This window comes from Mixophyes fleayi, chromosome 3, assembly GCF_038048845.1.
Source record: "Mixophyes fleayi isolate aMixFle1 chromosome 3, aMixFle1.hap1, whole genome shotgun sequence".
NCBI lineage: Eukaryota > Metazoa > Chordata > Amphibia > Anura > Limnodynastidae > Mixophyes > Mixophyes fleayi.
The window spans coordinates 77,969,012-77,993,366 of NC_134404.1; the positions used below are offsets into that span (position 1 = coordinate 77,969,012).

Sequence of the window (24,355 nt, forward strand, 5' to 3'; positions counted from 1 at the left end):
TGTAGAGGAGGCAGAGCAGGCCCTACTATGGGGTAGGGTGCTGAACAACTAACCACAAAGGTAGCACTGATGGCATGGGTAATTCCACAACAGCTGGAGCACGCAGCACACCAGGTTTGAGAGTTCAATCTTTTATAATATGGGGACAGCAAATGTTCATACTCTAGAGAAAGATGCCACTGTGATACTATATATAAATAGATAAAGTCAATAGAGATTTGTAGGAATAATTTAAAAAAAAGTTTAATTCTGGATAACCTTATTAACAAATAGGTGTATATAAGTATACTCACAGAATTGAAGACTGATACTTAGGAAGGCGAGAAGTGCAGCCAGGGCCAGCAGTAAAAGAAATCTGTTTCGGAGAAGCATTCTTCAATTCCTTCTACTTTGTCTTCATGGTTTCTTCATTTCTGCCATTAAACATACCCAACAAAACAGAATTGTAAATTTAGCAATGGTGGATGAATAATGCAAATGACAGCCATGTTTATACCAAGAAAGATGCAGTACAGCACAGATTTTAAAGCTGCGCCACCACTTAACTGTATAAACCTGCTGATTCCCCACTTAGAGCCATGCAACCAGTTTCCTGGGGATCCTCCAGTTCTGTAATGCAGAATCTATTTCAATTGCCATTTTAATATGGCTATGAGAGGGGTAATGGGGGCAGAAGAAATAACCGAACGCTCAGGGCTGTCTCACCCGCACGCCTCAAGGAATAATGATGAAAAGTTTTGTTTTCAATTTGGAAATACAATTCTAAAACATATTCATAGATGTCTTAAGTGTTCTCACTGAAAAGGTGAGTGATCATAAGATTATCTGAGCCATTGTCTGTTCGAAACGTTTTACTGTGTGTTAATACACACATTTTATATGTGGGCAGAACGGTGACTAAGTGGTTAGCACTTCTGCCTCACAGCGCTGGGGTCATGAGTTCAATTCTCGACCATGGCCTTATCTGCGTGGAGTTTGTATGTTCTCGCCGTGTTTGCGTGGGTTTCCTCCGGGTGCTCCGGTTTCCTACCACACTCCAAAAACATACTGGTAGGTTAATTGACTGCTATCAAAATTGACCCTAGTCTCTCTCTCTGTCTGTTGGTCTGTGTGTATGTTATCGAATTTAGACTGTAAGCTCCAATGGGGCAGGAACTGATGTGAATGAGTTCTCTGTACAGCGCTGCGGATGTGCTTCAATTAAAATGGCTTTGAAAGGGTGTATGAGTGAGGCGATTCATTAGTAGCCACAATCTCTTGATTGTGGCTTCTAAGTGGTCAAACCACTCATCCCCCCTACCCCTTCACATCTCAAAGCCATGGTTTTCGCCCAGGATTGCAAGAAGAACCACCAGACCTGTGAAACCAGCTGCATGGAGCAGCACTTGGGGTTTCGGTCAGCAGAGCCGGATACTTGCGGTGGGAGAGGGGGAGAGGGAGAGGGGTGTAGGGTTTCTGCAAACATGATTTGGATCTGCCAAAATACTGGCCAAATGTGTCTAATTTCCAGGGACAGTCACAGGTTTTAAAGATCATTTAACAAATTTCCTAAAGAGCCAGAAAAAAGAAGTAAACAAACTTGACATGAGGAGCATTGCAGTGGGTTTCTCAGTAATGGCATAGATTATGTTGCAGGTCAATATCTTACAATCTACAGCAAAAAAGTGGATTTAGAAAAGCAAATAGACACAAAACAAACTTGCATAACTGGAAGAAAAAGCACAACTCTCATGTCCATATTTGTATGACCACCACTTAAAATATACAGTTTGCCTTTAGTGAAAACCTGTTTTCACCCTACCACTTTGTCATACAGATGCTGGTATTAATGTAAATTTATATGAAGTTTAGTTAAAGTTAATTTATCAAACAAAAAGCAATATCAGTGTGGTACTGCATAATTGAAACACACACACACACACACACACACACCTCTAGAACGTAAAGCTAGGTACACACTAATGAAAAATTCTCACAACGCGAGATCGCTAACGATTTTACCAACGACTGAAAGTCCCGATCAACATGCCTATCCCTGTGTAAACACTATACACTTTTTAAAGGATTTACCTGTGCTCTTCATCTGTCATAACAGTCTGCTGAAAAGATTATGACTCTGGAGATCTGCCTACACTGCTAGTAGTGAGTGTGTACACACTGCAGAATTTTCCCAACATCGTTCCATCGTTTACAGATTTTTAGGCCGCCAAAAAGTCAAATGTAAATTATACACGGATACCAAAATAATTAACGGTTGTGTAATAAACCAAAAACACAATAAAATCAGTGCACTGATGTAACATGTATATATACAAAAGGCTGTAATGCCCAAAACTGATATATGAATAATAAGGTCCTGTAGTAGAGCAGGACTCTATGGATAATATAATCAAAAGCAGACTTAACATAGGATAGGCAAAGTACCTAGACGAAATGTAGCGTCTCAATAGTGATCAATGGTATTCGTGCAGCTAGAAAAGTCCACAGATGTATTACAGAGACAACAACAGGTTACAACAATGGTAAGGATAAGTTCAATGTCCTAGAACAGGGGTCAGGGAACTTTTTTACCTTTTACCCCCAAACATATTTAGATACGCCGACGTTACCCCCTTCATTTGAAAGGAAGGACATCATATATTATTAATTATTGGAATTCAAAATTTTATTGAATCTATTCAAAATTTCTTTGAAAGCTTCAACTTCAAAACTTCAGGCTTTGGAGAAATTATGTTCCTTCATTTTTGATACGAGAGCATCAATATTGGGGCATTTTGATGTCAGAGCAATTTGAATACAGTTTTTAGCGTCCAATCGATTTCTCTGCTTTGTTTTTATGTTCGTTAGAGTGGAAAATCCTTGTTCGCAAAGGTAGGTTGTTGCAAAAGGCAGCAGCTTTTTGACTGCCTCCTCATGTGCAATGTTGATGCCTTTACAGCTGTTGACATCCAAAAATATGACAGATCTGCTTTGTTTTCAAATGCAATACGTGCTTCATTATTGCATCTGAGCTCAAGAAGTGCCTCTGCCAACCCTTCAGACTCTTCTGGTACAACAGCAATTTCACATGTAAAGGGGTCTACAATTCAACTGACAGCATGTGAATCGGCAGCATTACCCCCAGGAATTTCATTTTTACCCCATTTGGGGTAATTTACCCCTGTTCCCTGACCACTGTCATAGAAGCATCATATTATGTTGATAGCTGGCATATAAAGGAAGTCTGTAGTGAGACATAACAGCAGTGGTGTGAACCAGCCAAGTAGGTGGATGAGAGGCTAATGTCTAATATGAACAGTCCTGAAGCTGTGCTGTGCGCACAGCAAAAAAACCTGGTGAATCAAACAGCGGCTGATATCGGAGACAGGTGCGGAATCAAGAAAAGATGGGAAGGTGGATATCATTTTCCACCTAGGGACAAATGACCTGATTAATGCTGAAGGCATGGCAGTAAAAGATGAATTTAAAAAGTTAGGAACTGCTGTAAAGCAGGTGGCAACCACTGTAACTTTTTCAGCAGTATAGCAGTACACAGAGGTGAGAACAGAAATCATTGCATCAGAAACTTCAATGTGTGTCTAAGGGAGTGGTGTAATGAGGAGAGATTGGATTGATGACCACAGTCATGTCATCTGGCAAGGTAGGGGCCTATACAAAAGGGACGGCCTGCACCCATCTTCAAGGGGAACCAGAATACTAAAGGAGCAGTTTGGAAGCTTCATCAGGAATTATTTATACTAGCTTGGGAAGGGGCAGGGAACTAAATAGGAATAGAGAAATCTGCTCCCCCAACAAAGGTTCTGCAGGCTAATAGAGCAGAAGACATATCCACAGCAACAGAAGACAATGCAAAATATCAACACAAAATAAAATAGACAGAGGTAAACGTAGCAAGGAATTTGAAATGTACAAACAAAAGACTCTAAGGGGGTATTCAATTGTTAGCCAGAACCGCTAAAATCCCGCGCTTGAAAAATATTACCGTTAATACGGTAATTTACTCGCTGGATTTCAGCTCGCAGCTCAGGGAGCTGCGAGCTGAAATCCAGCGAGTAAATTACCGTATTAATGGTATTTACGCGCAATATTACCGTATCAATGGTAATATTTTTCAAGCACGGGATTTTAGCGGTTCTCGCTAACAATTGAATACCCCCTTAGAGCTATGTGTGCAAATGATAGGAGCTTAGGAAATAAAATCCCAGAACTAAGTGAGATGAGAACAATGGATGGTCTGGATATTGTGGCTTTCGTGGAGTCATGGTACAAGGAAAATCATGTCAGGGACATAGCTATACCGGAATATACTTTATTTAGGAAGGACAGAGTGGGAAGAATCAGAGGAGGAGTAGCAATGTATGTGAAAAAAAACATAAATACTAGTTTACTACAAAAGTATTGAAGAAAAATCTGAGGCCCTTTGGGTGACCACAGAAATGGGGGACAAGGCTATTCTTCATGATCTATAGACCAACAGGTGAGGAAGAGGAACTGGACCTTATTGTAGGACATCACTAAAATGGCATTAAAGGAGAGGTAATAATCATGGGAGACTTTAATCTACCAGAGGTGAACTGGGAGAGGTCTTTGCAAGTACCACTAGAAGTAGGGACATTCTGAATTTCTTGTAGAGAGCATCCCTCAAGAAAATGGTAAGAGTCAACTCGCAAATATTAGACTTAATTCTTACAAATGGTGACAGAATATCTGATGTAAATGTGGGTGAGAAGAACCTAGGAACCAGTGACCATCAAGCAATATGGTTTAGTAGACAGAGACCGACTCATACCACACGAAAAAAATAAATAAAAAAATATCATCACCAATTTATATATCGCCATTAAGTCCACAGCGCTGTACAGAGAACTCACATCAGTCCCTGCCCCATTGGGGCTTATAGTCTAAATTCCCCAATACTCACATACACAAACAGTGGAGTGTGGGAGGAAACCCGAGCACCCAGAGGAAACCCACGCAAACTCCTCACAGATAAGGCCATGGTGAGGAATTGAACTCATGACCCCAGTGCTGTGAGTCAAAAGTGCTAACCACTTCGCCACCGTGCTGCTCAAAGATGTTAGAATTTAGAAAAGCTGACTTTGTAGAGATGGGAAAATGTATAAGTGACTCTGGCAGAGTGGAGGAACTTGAAAAGAGTGCATGAGAGCATATTAAACAAATTTTATTGACTTTTTTGATTGGGTGACTACAGTAATAGATAAAGGAGGGGGGAGTAGATGTAGCTTATCTAGGGTTTAGTAAGGCTTTGGACACTGTCTCACATAGCTGACTGTTAAATAAACTCAAAAGCTTGGGATTGGATTCTAATATGGTTGAATAGATAAGATCTTTGTTGCAGGACAGAGGATCCTGGGATCCATACTTGGACCAGTGCTTTTTAATATCTCTATTGGTGACATTGCAAATGGTACTAAAGGAAAAATAAGCCTTTTTGCAGATGACACAAAGATATGCAACAGGGTAGACACACCAGGAGTGGTAAAACAAATGACTGATGATCTAGGAAGACTACAGGAATGGTCAAGAGGGTGGCAGCTACTGTTTAATGCCAAAAAAATGCAAAATCATGCACTTGGGTCTCAAAAACCCAAAGGCTAAATATAGTATTAACAGCAATATAATGGAAACTACTGAGGAGGAAAGGGGTCTAGGAGTCACTATTTCAGGTAAGCAATGAAACAAAGCAATGAGAAATGAAAGACATATGCTTGGTTGCATAGGGAGAGGAATCAGTAACAGAAAAAAAAAGAAGTAATAATACCACTGTATAGGTGTCATTGGCGCAGCCTCTTCTAGAATACTGTAAACAGTACTTGAGGCCATATCTCCAGAAGGACATACATACATTAGAGACTGTGAAAAGAAGGGCAACTAAAATGGTGCATTGCCTGCAGCACAAACTTACCCGGAAAGACTTAGGGGAGAATTCAATTGGACGCGTTACTGTCAAATGTAACGTGGCCAGCGCACCATAGCCGTTGATACGGTAATTTTAACCCAGATTTAGGCTCACGACTCCATGAGCCGCGAGCAGAAACCAGCGTTAAACATTGAATATATTGAATTCTCCCTATATATGTAAAGTTTAGAGCAAAGAAGGAAAAGGGGGGACATGATAGAAACTTTCAAATATATCAAGGGTTTGAACAAGGTAGCGAAAACATTCTTTAAAGGAAGAGGACATACACTGACACTGGAGGGAAGCAGGTTCAGAGGAAATTTGACAAAAAAAATACTTCACAGAGAGGGTAGTGGATAAGTAAAATAGCCTCCCATCAGAGGTGGTAAAAGCTAATAAAGTAGAGCAATTTAAACATGCTTGGGACAGACATAAGGATATCCTTAAAAAAAAGAACGAAGGTTCAAATAGGGTTAAGGTATACCATAGTTTAAAAAATGGGTAGACTGGATGAGCCAAGTGGTTTTTATCTGCCGTCAAATTCTATGTTTCTATTATACAATATGCATCACTGTTCTGATTGTGAATATTAAGCTGCTCCTTTGTGGTTTCTGGATTAACTCTGGATGTCCCTATAAATAAATTATTATTATAATTTACAATAATAATAATAATAATAAAAAAAATGAAAATATTTGGTTGAAGAGATCATCAGCCTCCTAGAGACATAGATCAATCAGTGGATGAGTCATGACAGTAGCTGCTAATGGTGTTGGCCTGGGAACATGCACTGACTGGCGAGAGACCTGGGGTTTGACTGTTTACTCGTATTATATTGTACCATCGCTACATTATATTGTACCATCGCTACCATTATTACCTCGCTCACCTCTTCAACCTCTCACTCTCCTCTGGCGTGGTCCCCTCTTCTTTTAAACACGCTCTTATCTCTCCCATCCTCAAGAAACCTAATCTTGACTCTACCTCTCCTGCTAACTATCGCCCTATCTCTCTTCTCCCCTATGCTTCCAAATTACTTGAGAGGATTGTCTACAACCGCCACACCAGACACCTCTCGGACTACTCCCTCCTTGACCCTCTCCAATCAGGCTTCCGCCCCCTCCACTTCACCGAAACTGCCCTGGCCAAAGTTACCAATGACCTCCTACTAGCCAAATCCAAGGGTCACTTCTCCCTACTCATCCTACTCGAACTCTCTGCGGCCTTTGATACCGTTGATCACCCCCTCCTGCTACAAACTCTTCTCTCTCTTGGCCTATCGGGTTCTGTCCTCGCCTGGTTCACCTCTTACCTCGCTAACCGCTCCTTCTCGGTTTCCACCTCTGGCTCTTCCTCAACCAGCTCCCCTCTCCCTGTTGGAGTCCCTCAAGGCTCTGTTCTTGGCCCTCTACTCTTTTCACTCTACACCTCCTCCCTTGGCACTCTCATCTCCTCCTTCGGTCTTTAGTATCATCTCTACGCTGACGACATTCAACTCTACATCTCCTCGCCTGACCTCTCCCCCTCCCTTCTCTCTCGTGTGTCCGACTGCCTCTCCGCCATCTCCTCCTGGATGTCCTCGCGATTTCTCAAGATCAACATCTCCAAAACGGAGCTCATTGTCTTTCCTCCCCCCAGGCTCCCCTCCCACCACGACCTCTCTATCACTGTTAATAACACCTCCATCTCTTCTGTCACCCAACTTCGCTGCCTAGGCCTTACCTTCGACTCTTCTCTCTCCTTCACCCCCCACATTCAATCCCTTGCCCAAGCCTGTCGCTTCCAACTTCGCAACATTGCCCGCCTCCGACCTTTCCTCTCTCAGGATGCCACCAAAACTATCATCCATATCTCCCGCCTGGACTACTGCAACCTCCTCCTCTCCGGCCTCCCCCTCTCCCATCTTGCCCCCCTCCGCTCTATTCTTAACGCGGCTGCTAGACTCATCTTCCTATCTCGCCGCTCCTCCTCCGCATCTCCTCTCTGCCTTGCCCTACACTGGCTCCCCATACCACACAGAATCCTTTTCAAACTCCTGACCACAACGTACAAGGCGCTCCCTCCTTTATACGCCAACTCACTCCCTCTGTACTTGTGTTTTGTTCACCCTTCCTTAGGATGTAAGCTCATTGAGAAGGGCCCTCCTCCCTCTTGTGTCCTTACCAGCTCTTCTGCTCCATCTCTACCGCATTAGCCTGCTTAGAGCTCCTGAAGTGTCAGTATTTTTTGTTTACTGTTCAGTAATGTAATACCCTGTACTGTCTACTGTTAGTGCATTGTATGGCGCTGCGGAACTCTTGTGGCGCCTAACAAATAAAGGATAATAATAATAATAATAATAATAATAATAATAATAATAATAATAATACCATCAGATGCAGGTTAATCCATAGACACTGGGCTTTATTCAAGCCAGGGGCCCCCACTCCACTTACTGTATGCTGCTCATGCCTGATGCATTGAAACTTCTACTATTCTTTAATACTCACAATTTAAAACTTTAAATTAACATTTTCATTAGAACACACAACAAGCCACCAAATTACATGGGCTTTAATATATACTGCAAGAATCGTGCTCCAAGTATCTGGCAATAAACTAATAGTGAAGGTATAAAGTCTGATAGCCTTGCTGTACATTTTAGTAAAGTTATCACTTCAAGCTCATTTTATCCATTGTAAAAATCATATTGTACCACTGAGTGTAAATGTGAAAGGTCTGGGGTCCTTGCAGCAGGGGACTCTGGGCTACCACCCACCCCAAATTATATTACACCAATGTTAAACAAAGCTCCACCTCTTGCTTTCTCATTAAAGGAAAGACCGGTATTATGAGCAGTTTACAGAATATGATAGCATGCTTCTCCATCATAACCTTACCTTACACTTGGTTACATTTGACTTTAAATGATGTTTTCTCCTTAGGATTTCGGTTGTGTAAAACATTTGGCTCCAAGAACAATCAATAGCAGTTCTTGGTGTCTGTCTCCAGTAAAGTACAGTTCTAATTCTATCAGATGGCTCCAGACATTCACCATTAAAACTAAGGCTGCATTTGCTGAACACTCATATGTGTATTTAGAAGGTTCTCCGTCAAGGATCGAGAGAGCCATTATGGAACTCCTAACATTCAGCTCAACACTGGGGAAAACAATGAGGTGGAGATAAGTTGTATACTCATGTCTAATTTATTTACAAATCCAGCACAAAAACAATGAGCTTTGAGATTAGAAATACTAGAAAGTCTGCTGTGTTTTGCAAAGCAATTCTTTGTGCCAAATGAGGAATAATAAGTACAGTTGTGACTTGTTTCTGTGAACAAATATTTGTGAAAAAGGGCATATATGCAAGTTATTTCTCTGACCAGTAGGGACTTCAGCTCCAGGACCCCCCACTGTTTTTAGAGGTAGTCCATGCCACAGTAACGTGCTATCAAGGCTGCGTTGTGCAATGGATGTACATTTATACTGTGGCTGCAGTTTATCACTCGGAAGCCACACTTTGATCACCAAGATTTTTCTAATAGCGAGGTGCACAACCTTTTTTGGTCCGATGGCTGCATCAGGAGATAATACTCAAACAAAACAAAAACTTAACTTGCTTAACCATGTAAAAGAGGAACCTTACTGCAGATATGCACCAGTGTTAAAAGTCCCCAAGGGGAAGAAAGTTTGCACTGGTGAACAAAGAGATGGTTGGATGAGGTCTGAAAGGGGTCAAGCCATGCCCCTTGCCAATAATTTCTCCCCTCACCTCTTAAGTAAAACACCCCCCTCCCCCCCCACTGCAGTAATACATTTCTCAACCCTATGTACCACATTCTGCCCTCTCCCCCTGCCTGCAGCTGCACATTCTGCCCTCTCCCCCCTGCCTGCAGCTGCACATTCTGCCCTCTCCCCCCCGCCTGCAGCTGCACATTCTGCCCTCTCCCCCCCTGCAGCTGCACATTCTGCCCTCCCCCCCTGCCTGCAGCTGCACATTCTGCCCTCTCCCCCCCTGCCTGCAGCTGCACATTCTGCCCTCTCCCCCCCTGCCTGCAGCTGCACATTCTGCCCTCTCCCCCCCTGCCTGCAGCTGCACATTCTGCCCTCTCCCCCCCTGCCTGCAGCTGCACATTCTGCCCTCTCCCCCCCTGCCTGCAGCTGCACATTCTGCCCTCTCCCCCCCTGCCTGCAGCTGCACATTCTGCCCTCTCCCCCCTGCCTGCAGCTGCACATTCTGCCCTCTCCCCCCCTGCCTGCAGCTGCACATTCTGCCCTCTCCCCCCCTGCCTGCAGCTGCACATTCTGCCCTCTCCCCCCCTGCCTGCAGCTGCACATTCTGCCCTCTCCCCCCCCTGCCTGCAGCTGCACATTCTGCCCTCTCCCCCCCTGCCTGCAGCTGCACATTCTGCCCTCTCCCCCCCTGCCTGCAGCTGCACATTCTGCCCTCTCCCCCCCTGCCTGCAGCTGCACATTCTGCCCTCTCCCCCCCTGCCTGCAGCTGCACATTCTGCCCTCTCCCCCCCTGCCTGCAGCTGCACATTCTGCCCTCTCCCCCCTGCCTGCAGCTGCACATTCTGCCCTCTCCCCCCTGCCTGCAGCTGCACATTCTGCCCTCTCCCCCCTGCCTGCAGCTGCACATTCTGCCCTCTCCCCCCTGCCTGCAGCTGCACATTCTGCCCTCTCCCCCCCTGCCTGCAGCTGCACATTCTGCCCTCTCCCCCCCTGCCTGCAGCTGCACATTCTGCCCTCTCCCCCCCTGCCTGCAGCTGCACATTCTGCCCTCTCCCCCCCTGCAGCTGCACATTCTGCCCTCTCCCCCCCTGCAGCTGCACATTCTGCCCTCTCCCCCCCTGCCTGCAGCTGCACATTCTGCCCTCTCCCCCCTCTCTCACATTCCCTTGCACAATTCTTACTTTACCTTGACCTATCTGGCAAGATTAAACACGTGTACAGGTACAGCCTGGCAGCACACCGTGAAGCTCATTCATTATGATTCGTTGCCAGACTAACCTCACTGTCAAATGCAGATTACATTTAGTCTACTCAACAAATTTGTTTGTATGGGTTTCTCAGGGCTAAATAATCTCACTTTGATATTGTTTAACAAATAGAGCTGCCTAACCATGCGTTCACTGTTCTACCTTAGGAGTTTTATTATGTTCCTGCCAGAAACCCCTCCCATCAGTATGTCCAATAACATCACTCTTACTCCAAATATAAGACACTAAAACAAAAGTACAAAACAAATTGATTTGCCCCTTGCTTTCACTGCCGATAACTTTTTTATTTTTTACTTTAGCTAGGCTATATATTTTATTGCGAAAGATGGAGCTTTCCTTTGGTACCTTAGTCATGTCAATTTATTTTAAGTGTATGAGCAATATTACGTTTTTGTGATTCTTCCGTTAGCTACTTTGCCAAAATTAACTAAAACAGCAATCTCACATAAGTTTTCTTTTTTCTTAAATGGCAAGTTAAGTACCTTTTAAGCATGCATTTAAATTTTCTTAGCTGCAGAATTTCTCTGGAGGGTAGCCATGTATGACTGCCAGTCACACAGAAACCGACCCTCCATGGACATATATCGTATATAACAAGCATCCTCCATGCTAGTCCCAACAAATCCCAGGCACGAAGTCTGCTCACCTTTCCTACTACCAGGCCCCTAGCTAAACAGTAAAAAGAAATGTTGAGCGATGTTCTTGATCTAAACAGGAAATGCCTGAAAACTTTATAAGCAGATACCCTAACACTAGCTCCCCCTTAGTAGCATGCCCATCTATCCTTGCCTCTCTTAATCAATTACAGACTTCCCTTTTCTCTTATATTCTTAACTGTCAATTAAATGAATACAGTTGGTATTTCAATTAAAACAACCAAGATAGATAGATAGATCAATATATATATATATATATATATATATATATATATATATATATATATATATATATATATATATATATATATATCACTTGGTAGGTATAAAGTATGTTTCTTCTGTAATCCTAGCTAAGTAAAACCATACTTGCCAACTCTCCCTGAATGTCAGGGAGGCTCCCTGAAATATGGGTGATCTCCCTCAGTCCCTGAAGAGTCTGGCATTCTCCCTGATGCTGAGCCAGTACAAGACGTGGTTGGCTTCGCCATCTGTGGCATGATGACACAGTTCAGAAATTGTGTCCTATGTCCATGTATTGATGCCTATGGAGGTGGCCAAAATTATGCGATTCGTCAAGCCCCGCCCCCGCACGCCTACCTCCCCCGGGATCTCCCTGAAGTCAACGCGGAGAAGTTGGCAAGTATGAGTAAAGCATTTCAATGTACTCCAGTTTGAGACCCTCCTTTCTCTTTTTCTGTATATTAGAAGAAAAAAAACCCCAGAAAAACGATCGAAAAGATCAAAAGAACTCAGCTATACAAAACAATGAAAGTCTTTTCTTCCAGCTTTATAAATCAAAATTATGTCCTGAACAGTAGGAAGTACAAACTTAGCATTCTGTACAGCCAATCACTCTGAGAATTAACAGAGTGAGTTGGAAAATTATCATTTTTTTTATTTTAAGTTTCTCATCCTCTTACTGATCACATGAGCAGCATATCAGAAGAGCTACTGAGTTTATAGGCTTACTAAAAACTGTATTAAACTGAATGTGATATGAAATGTTTTTCCTTTATAGTGGGTTCTCTCATCTTCACTTTGTCTTAGATAAAGGGAGTTTAAGGTAGGCACTTACTATTGTATTAGAACGCAAAACCAGCAGCTGCTCCAAACACTGCAACATTACAAAGACGTCGCTCTAATGTACTATACACTTTTTATTACATTGGCTGCTATAGTATTAAATAAACATGCACTGTGTTTACAAATAATAGTTAGGAATTTCCATTTGATAAAGCAGAGGAAAACCTGAAGCATGCCACTATATTGAAACTAATATGTGTTATAATTATAAAATCACATGCCTGAAATGGTACTATACTCATTCTTTACAATATCAAATAGAAGACAAATCTGGTCATTACTGTTTTAGCTTCAATAATTTACACTTTTGCTGCAGGAAAACTCTAAATCCACATGAAAGAAGTGGTTATTATGCATTAATATATATTAATATATGTAAACACAAATTAACCTGTAATACAGTATACAGATTAGTTTAATGATGTGCCTTTGCTGTCAATTTTGGCTATCTTGACAAAGATCTCAGGTAAGATCAAAGTTGCTGTTGGCTTTGCTACTGCTGTATGATGGAATCTAACTATTCTACCGTGTGCTGGCCTCTTGTGTTCATCAACAATTTATTGTATAAGAGATAAATATATATATATATATATATATATATATATATATATATATATATATATATATATAATCTATAATATAAATGCTTAGTGGCGTGTGTTAGTCTGTCTGTGTGTGTGTGGAAAAAATAAAACCAAGCTGCAGCGCCACCTGCTGGGCGGAGTTATACACTGACCTACTAAATTCTTATGACCCATTCATACCGCACCAAAAACCCTTTTTTTTGCAAAGGCACGCTGAAAAACCCGGGTCTTGGTGCGGTATGAATAGTCCAACCACAAAATCCCGGGTCTAAAATCCCGGGACTTAGACCCGGGATTTTGCGAGGGGTAATTCCCGGGTTGGACCCCGCTCGCCTGCAGTATGAATGGCGATGAAGATGAAGGATGAGGTGATGGAGAAGAATGATGAGGTGGTGACATGTGGACAAAACCACGTTAAAAAAGGGCGCTTACGTCGGGAAGTAACGCTCTTCCCCTGAGGAGGCCTGGGCTATGGCCCAAATGCATGACAAGAACCTTTTTAACACCTTAAGTAGCTTGATTTGACTAGAATGCATGAGTATCATGCACGGGTTAACATATATATATATATATATATATATATATTATATTATATATAAGCCTAGCGGCGTGTGTTAGTGTCTGTGTGTGTGTGTAAAAAACTATTTTCTCAGAAAGGGCTCATCCAATTGACCTGAAATTTGGTATACGGACATTATTTGACAAAAAAATGATAATAGTGAAGTCAGTTAACTTCCATCATCCCCCCTTCCCCCCGTGGGAGGGGTAGTAAAGGCTAAATTTACCAGTTGAGGGCTCAAACTCTTGACCGTGTGGGTATTTATTTACCAGAGCTTGTGTTTGGTCATGGACAATTGTATGTCGCATTTTCACGAGTACGGAGAAGCAGTGATGTGAAAGTGCAGGTTATGAATACTGCCCTTCAAGGAAGACTGATTGAGCACAGCGATAAGGTGTTTAGCAGAAACGTTGTGTATTGAGAGGTTTTAGAACAGTAAGACGATGGAGATTACGGATGTGGCGATGAAGATAAAGGATGAGGTGATGGAGAAGAATGATGAGATGGTGACATGTGGACAAAACCACGTTAAAAAAAGGGCGCTTACGTCGGGAAGTAACGCTCTTCCCCTGAGGAGGCCTAGCCCCAAATGCATGACAAGAACCTTATTAACACCTTAAGTAGCTTGATTTGACTAGAATGCATGAGTATCATGCATGGGTTAACTTATATATCTATAATATAAATGCCTAGTGGCGTGTTTTAGTCTGTCTGTGTGTGTGGAAAAAATAAAACCAAGCTGCAGCGCCAACTGCTGGGCAGAGTTATACACTGACCTACTAAATTCTTAGTGTGTGTGGAAAAAAAAAATTCAGAAAGGGCTGAAATTTGGTATACTAAGATGTTTTTAATTTGTTAATTTAATTTGTTAATTGTTAATAGTGTTTATAAAGATTTTAAAAAAATATATATATATATTTCTTGAAGGAGAAGTGACAGTTGGGAGTGGTTGGTGGTTGCCGGGGGTGACAGTTGGGAGTGGTTGGTGGTTGCCGGAGGTGACAGTTGGGAGTGGTTGGTGGTTGCCGGGGGTGACAGTGGGGAGTGGTTGGTGGTTGCCGGGGGTGACAGAGTGAGAGGAGTGTGATACTCAGGACCGCTGAGAGAGATCCCTGTGTCTGGATAGACATCTGGATAGATGTGGCGATGAAAATGAAGGATGAGGTGATGGAGAAGAATGATGAGGTGGTGACATGTGGACAAAACCACGTTAAAAAAGGGCGCTTACGTCGGGAAGTAACGCTCTTCCCCTGAGGAGGCCTGGGCTATGGCCCAAATGCATGACAAGAACCTTTTTAACACCTTAAGTAGCTTGATTTGACTAGAATGCATGAGTATCATGCACGGGTTAACTTATATATATATAATTAACATTTACTTACATAGCGCCACCATATTCCCTGTCAAATGCAGCAGATAAATCTGGGAGAATCAGCAGTGAATAATGGCCTTTAAATTTAGCAGCTATCGAATTTGCCAGTGCAGTCTCTGTGAAGTGTTGGAAAGGAAAGTCTGGCTGAAGGGGGTTCAACAAGTCGTGTGAAGAAAGAAATAGTGTGAAGCGAGTGTAGGCAATTCTCTCAAGAAGCTTGGAGGGGCATGGGAGTTGTGTGATGGGACGGTAATTTGGGGGAGAGTTTGGGTCAGAATAGGAGAGATAACTGCTTGTATAACGTGCTTGAATAATGATGGAGAGCGGAGAGGGATTACAGATTTTAGTTGAGGTTGGGATGAGCACAGTATACAGGGATCGACAGATTTGTAAAGGTTTAGGATCAAGAGGACAGGTAGTGGAGTAGGAAGATAAGAGAGTAAATACTTCATCTTCATTTATGGAATTAAATGAAGAAAAGGTGCCAGATGGCATTGGGAAGGAATTGAGTCGATTTGTCGAGGAAGAGGATACCATTTCTCGACGGATCTTATCAATCTTGTCCTTGAAGTAGGAAGCAAGATCTTGGGTACTGACAGTATTCGGAGAGTTTATGGTGAGAGAGGGTTGAAAAGAGGTTTGAATGTATTAAAAGGGTGCTTGGGGTTAAAGGCCTGAGCAGAGATGAGAGACTGGAAGTATGTTTGTTTAGCAGTGTCCACAGCATTTTGAGAGGAGTGATAGATAACAGTATATGTAAGAAAATCATTAGCGGTGCAAGATTTACAACAATCACGCTCTGTTTTGCAAGAAAGTTTTTGAAGATGACGTTTCTTTAGTGTACCATGGCTGACATCTTAGTCGACATGGAGTACAAGGAGTAGTTTGAGCCACTTGATGAAGGGCTGGTTCTAGGCTTTTGTTAAGATCAAGAGAGGAGAATTAAGAGGAGAGAGTTAAGATTTTTGCGAGTATGAGGAGACTTGATAGAGTTTGACAGCAGAGATGTAAACGTAATGGCTGAGCTTGTAGCTGACAAGGTGATGATCTGAGAGGGAAGAAGGAGTGTTAAGGAAATCAGAAACTATAGTTTAGAGAAAAAAAAAAAAAGATCAAAGAAGCGGCCATCCCAATGTGTAAAGAGGTCAGTCCATTGAGAGAGCCTGAGGGAGAAAATTAAGGAGAGTAGTTCAGAGGCACAAGAAGAAAGTGGATCAACAGGGATGTGTAAATCACCCATAATGATAGTGGGGATGTCAGAGGATAAGAAATGAGGGAGCTTGGCAGAACAATGTTCAAGAAATTTGTTGGTGTGGTCCAAGTTGACGATAGATCACAGCAACATGCATAGAGAATGGGTTGTAGTTCTGAATAGCGTGTACTTCAAAAGATGTGAAGGTGAGTGATGGGACATTTAGTATAACTGTGAATGTGCAATGTGGGGAAAGAAGTAGTCTAACTCCACTTCCTTGTATGCTTCCAGGTCTGTGGGAGTGAGTGAAAGGGAGGCCACCATGTGAATGGGCTGCAGGTGGGGCAGTGTCTGTGTAAGCCATGTCTCTGTTATTACCAGAAAGTAGATGTTGCTTGAGAGGAAGAGGTTGGGTATGTTTGTTACAAACTGAGCGTACATTCCATAGGGCTTTGGATTGGAGACAAGTGATGTGTTTGAGGTTAGCCTGATTTTTTATTTTTTTTTGGGGGGGAGGAACCAGGATTTGGTGATATATCACCAGTTAATAGAAGCAGAGAGAAAGATAAGAGCAAGATGTGTGACCATTTATGTCCTGGCGCAGGGTGAGGATGTTACAGTTAGTGAATACAAAGAGGAAAACAGTTTATGGGGCATATTCAATTGTCGGCGGAAACGCTGAAAATCTCATGGTCCGCACATTATTACCGTTATTACGGTAATAGTGTGCGGAAAAAACGTTATTACGGTAGTTTTTTCGCTGGATTTCAGCTCGCAGCTCCCTGAGCCGCGAGCTGAAATCCAGCTAACTGTTACCGTAATAACGGTAATAGTTTTAACGCGCCACGGAAACAGGACAATTGAATATGCCCCTATGAGTGTTAATTAGAGTGGAGTGGAGTAGCGTTGGGCAATGTGGACAAAGGTGTTGTAGAGAGGGTGAAGGGTGATAAACTTCTAAAGATAGTGTGATGAAAGGATAGTGAGAAAAGCAATTTGTTAAACACTGGAATTTGAGAATAAAGGGCAAAAACGGAGGCAAATAAAAACAAAACAAAAATGCAGAGATAAAAGAAAATAAACAAAAATATACCTAGATGCAATGTACAGTGCAGTTATTGAAAAAGTGCAGATGTTATTCCCTGTTTGTTCAATTGTGCACTTCCTAACACGTTGTGAGAAAAGACACTTGGTGTAGGAAAGCCAAAAATGTGCTTCTACATACACACTTTATGTATTTTGTATATATCTATACACACACACACACACACACACATATTTATTATATTTTTATCCCTATCTACACACACACACACACACACACAAATGGAAAAATCAGGCACAACCAGAAAAATAAAACATGCCTTGGAGCACTAACAAAGACAAGCAGTTGTATGATACAATGCTGAAGTGGGAACACTCACTTTTCATCTTAAATCCATAAATAGTCAGCAGTCAAGCTTGAAAAAGGAGTGTTGGCAACTCTGAAACATAAATGACAAATAACAAAAAAGGAACGCAGGTTTGCTAATAACTCAGAGCTGGGTGCAGGGACTCCAAAACAATGGGTACATAAAGAAGAGTTATTAGGAGGCACTCACAATCCAAACACTTTTTTGGCACCTAGCAACAAATCTTCACCTGCAGGCCTTAAGCAGCATTCTGTTTTACAATTATAAAGTAGATTACAAAGTTTTTCCTAGTCCTGGGGCCGTGTGTACATCCCAGGTGCACATGCACACAAAATCTGATAAAATCAGTTTTTATTTTGAGGAAAGTATGTAAAACCATTGAATCAGTCTATCACAACTAACACAACAATGTTATGCAAAGTCTGATGAAAGCCATTCTGTGCTACACATTTCAGATGACCATTCCCTGGGAAACAAATCACTTTTTCCATTTCCCACAATTGAAAAACTACAAGAGGGTGGTTTCTTTCGTACATAATTAGCATTATACAAGGCAAATGTTGTAATCTGAGCAGATGTATTGGAAGATTGTAAACTAAAATAATCGATAGATGTATTGAAGCTTGAACACAAAGTGGGTAGAATGAATTATTAAACTCCCCCGTGTTTTCTGTAATAACTATTAAAAGCCTTTTTGTAGTAATCGCTATATATGCACAGAGGGATTAGGAAGAGACAAGCAATTGATTTCAAATTGTGCCAAGTCTCTGTAAGTTATTTCTACTGATTTGTGGTTTAACGAATTATCACTGCCTAATACTTACAGGATAAAAATATGTTATTACAGATATACACAACATGCACAGTTCTCCTCTGCCATGCAATCACACAATACAATATTGCTCAAATATTGGTAAATGTATCAAGTTGCAGGTTTGAAAACGTGGAGCTGTTGCCTATAGCAACCAATCAGATTCTAGCTGTCATTTTGTAGAATGTACTAAATAAATAACTAGAATCTGATTGGTTGCTATAGGCAACATCTCCACTCTTTCAAATCCGCAGCTTGATAAATGCACCACATAGAGTAGAAGCAGCTGGAAGTTTCATAGATAAGAAGCTATAGACTGCTGCTCATACATGTCAGAGCTGGTACCTAGTGTGCGACATTATAGGGAAAATAAAAACCCTGAGTGAGTGATTAGGCCAATCAGTGTTTTAGGGGTCTCGTAAACCTGGGTGACCGCCTTAGGTCACCTAGCACAGCGCAAGTCCTGTGTCCACTTTTAGACAACCCTTCCTCAAAAACCAAGAAAGAAAACAAAACAAAAAAAGCATGAACTCTTCTTAAAACAAAATGTGGAGACCCTCACCAGGAATATCCCATGTTACCTGAAGTCTGGAGCTGGCTCTCTCTGTGGCTCTGTTTCCATAGATCACAGTACAGCTCTACTGAAATGTTTCCATAGAAACAGGTGAATTTATAAACATTGTATTTTGTATATGTATACAGATTTTGTGTTTTGTGCATAAATTCTGATTTAGATGAATTATATTACTGTTTTTAATAAATATTGATTATATATATATATATATATATATATATATATATATATATATATATATATATATATACACATACACACACACACACACATATACACATACATATACACGTTAACCCGTGCATGATACTCATGCATTCTAGTCAAATCAAGCTACTTAAGGTGTTAAAAAGGTTCTTGTCATGCATTTGGGCCTAGCCCAGGCCTCTTCAGGGGAAGAGCGTTACTTCCCGACGCAAGCGCCCTTTTTTAACGTGGTTTTGTCCACATGTCACCACCTCATCATTTTTCTCCATCACCTCATCCTTCATCGCCACATCCTTCATCAAGCTACTTAAGGTGTTAAAAACTCCCCACTGTCACCCCCGGCAACCACCAACCACTCCCAACTGTCACTTCTCCTTCAAGAAATATATAGGTCAGTGTATAACTCTGCCCAGCAGGTGGCGCTGCAGCTTGGTTTTTGTTTTTTTCACACACGCCACTAGGCATTTATATAGTAGATATCTACTAATATTTCTATGATTACAAGTTGTTAAGGGCTCCAGTAACCATGTGATAAGCAAAAATGCATTCAGTTAAATGATATACATGAGTTTTCTATATGCGTTTCATGTATTATTCAACAGGTCTCCATTCAAATTAATCAAAAGTACATAAAAAGTGCAAGTGTATTGTGCCCAACTCCACCTCTTAATACATCCTTAAACTTTGTTGCATAGATAAGAATAAGTGTACAAACCCGACTACTTGAAACTACCTTCATACACCCAACATATTTTTCTAATGCAATACATAACAAATTTCGATTATATTGCATTTTTAACACAATTTTAAAATGTTTAAATGTGATATTTAAAAATCATGTGTAGAAGATTTAAAATATTTTAGAATTGTCACAGAACGTAACCAGACAAGAGGCAAGTGAAAAATACAAGGGGCTAAATATGATTGTTGTAATAACTGACTAAAATAATATGTAGTACAGCCTCAACTTCAATGCAACTTATACAGCACATCACAAGCACATGCAAAACATTTCATCTATAACATATGCAAATTATAATTGTAGACCAGACATGAAAATGGTCATAACAGAAATATTCTGAGTGTATATTGATGTTTAATACTTTTGTGTCAAAAAAGACAAAAGTATTATAGGAGTGATACCTTTATTGGCGAACCAAAAAAAATATATATTACCGGTATATTTGCTAGCATTCAGAGCACAGAGGCCCCTTCATCAGGCAAGTTTATCATTTGTAAACTTGCCTTTTTTTGGTTAGCCAATAAAAGGTATCATTCCTATAATACTTTTGTCTTTTTTGACGCAAAAGTATTTAACATCACATAGATTTTTCTGGCTAACACGGTACTGCAATAATAATAATAATAATAATAATAATAAAAACGTTTTGGGTTTTTTTCGCTACACATTCCGAGTGTATATTTATAGATGAGCAGAGGTTAGCTGCAATATTCTAAGCAAACTGTGATATTTTACTTGTCTATCAAATTAGACAGACCTCACAATCGTGTAGGGAGATGTAAGAAAGATGAGGTTTATAGTACGAGAGTGAAACTTCACATGCATACCACAAAATAATGTCATTGGTTCCACATTAGGAATGTGTAAATCACACAAGCATGCACACAGCAACCTGTGGGATAGTAACTAATCAGTCTTATGCAAGTTTGGCTAATGAAACCAAATGCCTGATTGGTAGATAATGTGTATAGTTAACCTGTGATGTCAGCACAATATTCATTAATAAACCTTTTGTTTCAAGATACTTTCCGGTGACTTGGGAGTTTTCTGCATTATGAGTTGTGGGGAAGACTTTCAATGTTGGCAAGTTGACAGTGAACTTATTATTGTTTATTTATATAGCTCCAATTATATTACGCAGTGCTGTGAATGATAAAATGACAGCAGAACTCCAACATGGATACAGATAAAGTTAAGAATGTGTGGGCTAAAGATATGTGCTGTCTCCAACTTGAACACCCACTCTCGCCACACAAGCTAAACTTGGGCTTTGGGAACACTTTAAAACAGTGCCGACAGTGGGAAACTGCAGAAAATGTTTCCATGCAAAAAAGTGCAAACAAAAAACTTTGTACTTGAAGGAGAACTAAGCAAATATTTTAAATTGTTTTCCAGCTGTCTTTTATAGATGTGCCTTCACTAGGGTAATCCCTTCAAACTCCCAGAAGTAACTATTTCCTTAATAGAACCGTCATTCATTCAAAACAGCTAAATAAATAGGCTATTTGTAAACCCCCACATAATTAATTCATTAGGGCCCTAGAATTGATGAAAATTCCATCGACTGTCATTAGTTTTACTTACATAAAACCGATTGGCTGCTGTGGGCAACAGCATATGTGTGCTATTGCCAAAGATTGGCACCAACATTTATTCAAGGTGATTTTGCAATACAATAATTATTAGAGTTTTACATAAATCAGAAGTCAACATTGCATTGCCCCGTATTAATAACCAAACAATTAAAGTGAATAATCTGAGGTGGAATTAGCCATTTTGTGCACCTAAACAATATTCACTGTATCAATTCTATAGGAACTAGTGACATTCCTGCAGTGATGAGTACTTCCTAGTGAACTGATTGGCTGCATTTTCATAATCATTGGCTAAAGCTCACCCACAAAATGGCTGTCTCCATTATGTGTAAGTGACAGGTCCACTTTCAGAAAAGCAAAGACTGAAAGGGGAAAGTTCAAATTAAAATGCACCGATTACAAATTAAAATTTTACACAGAAAACAAGATGCCCGCTATAAAATTTTTTAAAAAACATTAAACTATTAAAGTATTTTCTAATGTAAAATTGTACAATTTTCACAGTTGTTCACTGCAATGGAATGTTATGTGACATTATGAAAAAAAGAAAAAGCTATGGTTTGCAACACTTCTGCACCTTTGTATTGAAAGATCTAGACTACATCAACATTCCAAAACTATTAGTGCATATATCAACTAGATGCAAGCACAGCCATATGTGATTAAACCAGGAAGAGGCCACAAATCCATCAGGAACATACGTTGCAGATTATGCCACACTGTATTAAGAACGTACTCAAAATCCCTTTCCGGCAAAAAAGAACAAAGTTAAATTCCTTTTAGTAGTAGGTTACACTCAAATTACTCTATTGCCCAGTTGTCACACTATCTAATTTTATGTTTAAGGCCACACAAGTGGTTGGGAAGTCCTTGTTAAGCAAAGGAAAAGGAGATCACTCAAATGGTTCTAATTGCATCACTGGGGAACATTAATTTAATCAAGATTAATGGAAAAGGATCTACATATTAATTATTTATGTCATGGTTATATTTACAACATTGGGATTTTACCAAATATACATCAGTGACTTTGTCTACTGAGGACTTCTTATTTATAGGGGTGCAATTCCCAACCAAATGTCACCTCCAAATCAGGAGACAGACCCTCGCTGCAGGGCTTGTGACTCTTTGGGGTCAGTGCTGGGGAAAGGGGGGGGGGCAGATACAGCTCTCATGGAGCTCGATGTGGTTGGATGATGGGTAGCATCATGATGAGGAGACCCGGGGGGATAGAGGAGACAAGGTAACATCACCTACCTGCAGCCTGATTACTGCTCCGGGTGATCCGAGAGGAAGAAGAGGGTGGAGAGAAGAGCAGTGAATAGAGGGAGGGAGAGGAGCAGAGAGGAGGGGGGAGAGGGGAATGAATGAGTAGAAGTGGAGGGGAGGAAGAGGAGGAGACACGACCAGTGGGTGAGAGGAACGGATCACACAGACACTAGTGGGCTATAGCGGGGGCAGTGTACACGGACATGACGGGTAATGAGTGGCTGCCAGTGTATACAGGGCGTGCTCTGTGCACTGCTGCATACTCCGTGTATCCCCGCCCCTTTCTCACCTTGTACCAATGTGCCAAATAGATCGGGCAGCCTGCTTAGCAACCGTTGCTATGCGAACGTCACTTGTTGCGCTCCGTGTCACCAGGTGGGTAAAGTAGACACCCCGCCGCCATCTTTGTCTTGGGCAAGCGGAGCTTTCTTTTCTCAGGTGACGACTATCAGTTCGCTTAGGGTCGAGGAATGGCCTTTCCATACATGTAACGTGATGCAGACAAACTAAGTATTGTTAGGAAGAGCGTCCGTGTGATGAAGGGCACAAAGATGACGTCTGCAGGCTATACAGTAACTTTGTACATTTGTATGAAGTGATCCATATTAATGCGTACTGATATCGCCTTATGTGTAATTTGTCAAATGTGCTGCTAACTGGTTGGTACTGCAATCACTGTGTCACCAAATGCTTTGAAAGCAATGTATAACTGGTGTACTCACGGGAAATTAATTTGAAGGTGCACCCTGCAGGTAAAAGTGCATCTAATAATGCAATCCCCAAGTACTATGTACCCATATAAGAGGCATTTGCTCCTAAAACATTTGTATTAAGTGTATAAAATCCAACAACAACATATTGCACATAACACCCATAATTACATATTGTGTAATCCATCCTATTAGGTAGTAAAAACAATATTACTTTGTAAATGCATGTAACCTATAATATAGATCAAGATGTAATGTTTGATGTATGAGACAAGTGTGCAAAAGCATAACGTAATATACTATTTGTGATTTTACTGCAATATATGCAATACTACTGTTTATGGGTGCAGATACATGGAGGGAGAATGATTGTGTGACATGTTTGAAGGCAATGAGTGTTCAGAGCTCACTAAACATAACATAAAGTCTTAATAATAATAATTACTCTTTTTTAAAAAAAAAAAATTAAACCACCAATGTTCTACCCACCCAGAGAGAGGTGAGAACATATTTATTTACAAGGTGGTAAAGAAGCAGAATTATAGTCAGCTCATGTCCTGATTTTACATAACTGGAAAGTTTTATTATTTGGCTGGCGATGACAACTTTGGGGTATAACTCCACCAGCAAACTTATTATTGTTGTTTATTTGTATGTTGAATCATTCACAACAGTCCTTATCC

General features: G+C 41.0%; 1 protein-coding gene across 2 annotated transcripts in view; it reads right to left on the reverse strand.

Moving 5' to 3' along the window:
• The window catches only part of PXYLP1 (2-phosphoxylose phosphatase 1), a 40,574-nt gene extending 17,347 nt beyond the window's left edge, over positions 1-23,227 (reverse strand). The window contains exons 1-3 of one of the 2 annotated variants that reach the window (XM_075201881.1): positions 22,951-23,227; positions 17,777-17,836; positions 294-413 (exon numbers count right to left, since the gene is read on the reverse strand). In XM_075201881.1, the coding sequence (XP_075057982.1) occupies positions 294-372 (79 nt within the window). In that variant the 5' untranslated portion in view covers positions 373-413; positions 17,777-17,836; positions 22,951-23,227. The remainder of the gene's footprint in view (positions 1-293; positions 414-17,776; positions 17,837-22,950) is intronic. The other variant, XM_075201879.1, reaches the window with a different exon arrangement.
• Positions 23,228-24,355: the final 1,128 nt, after the last annotated feature.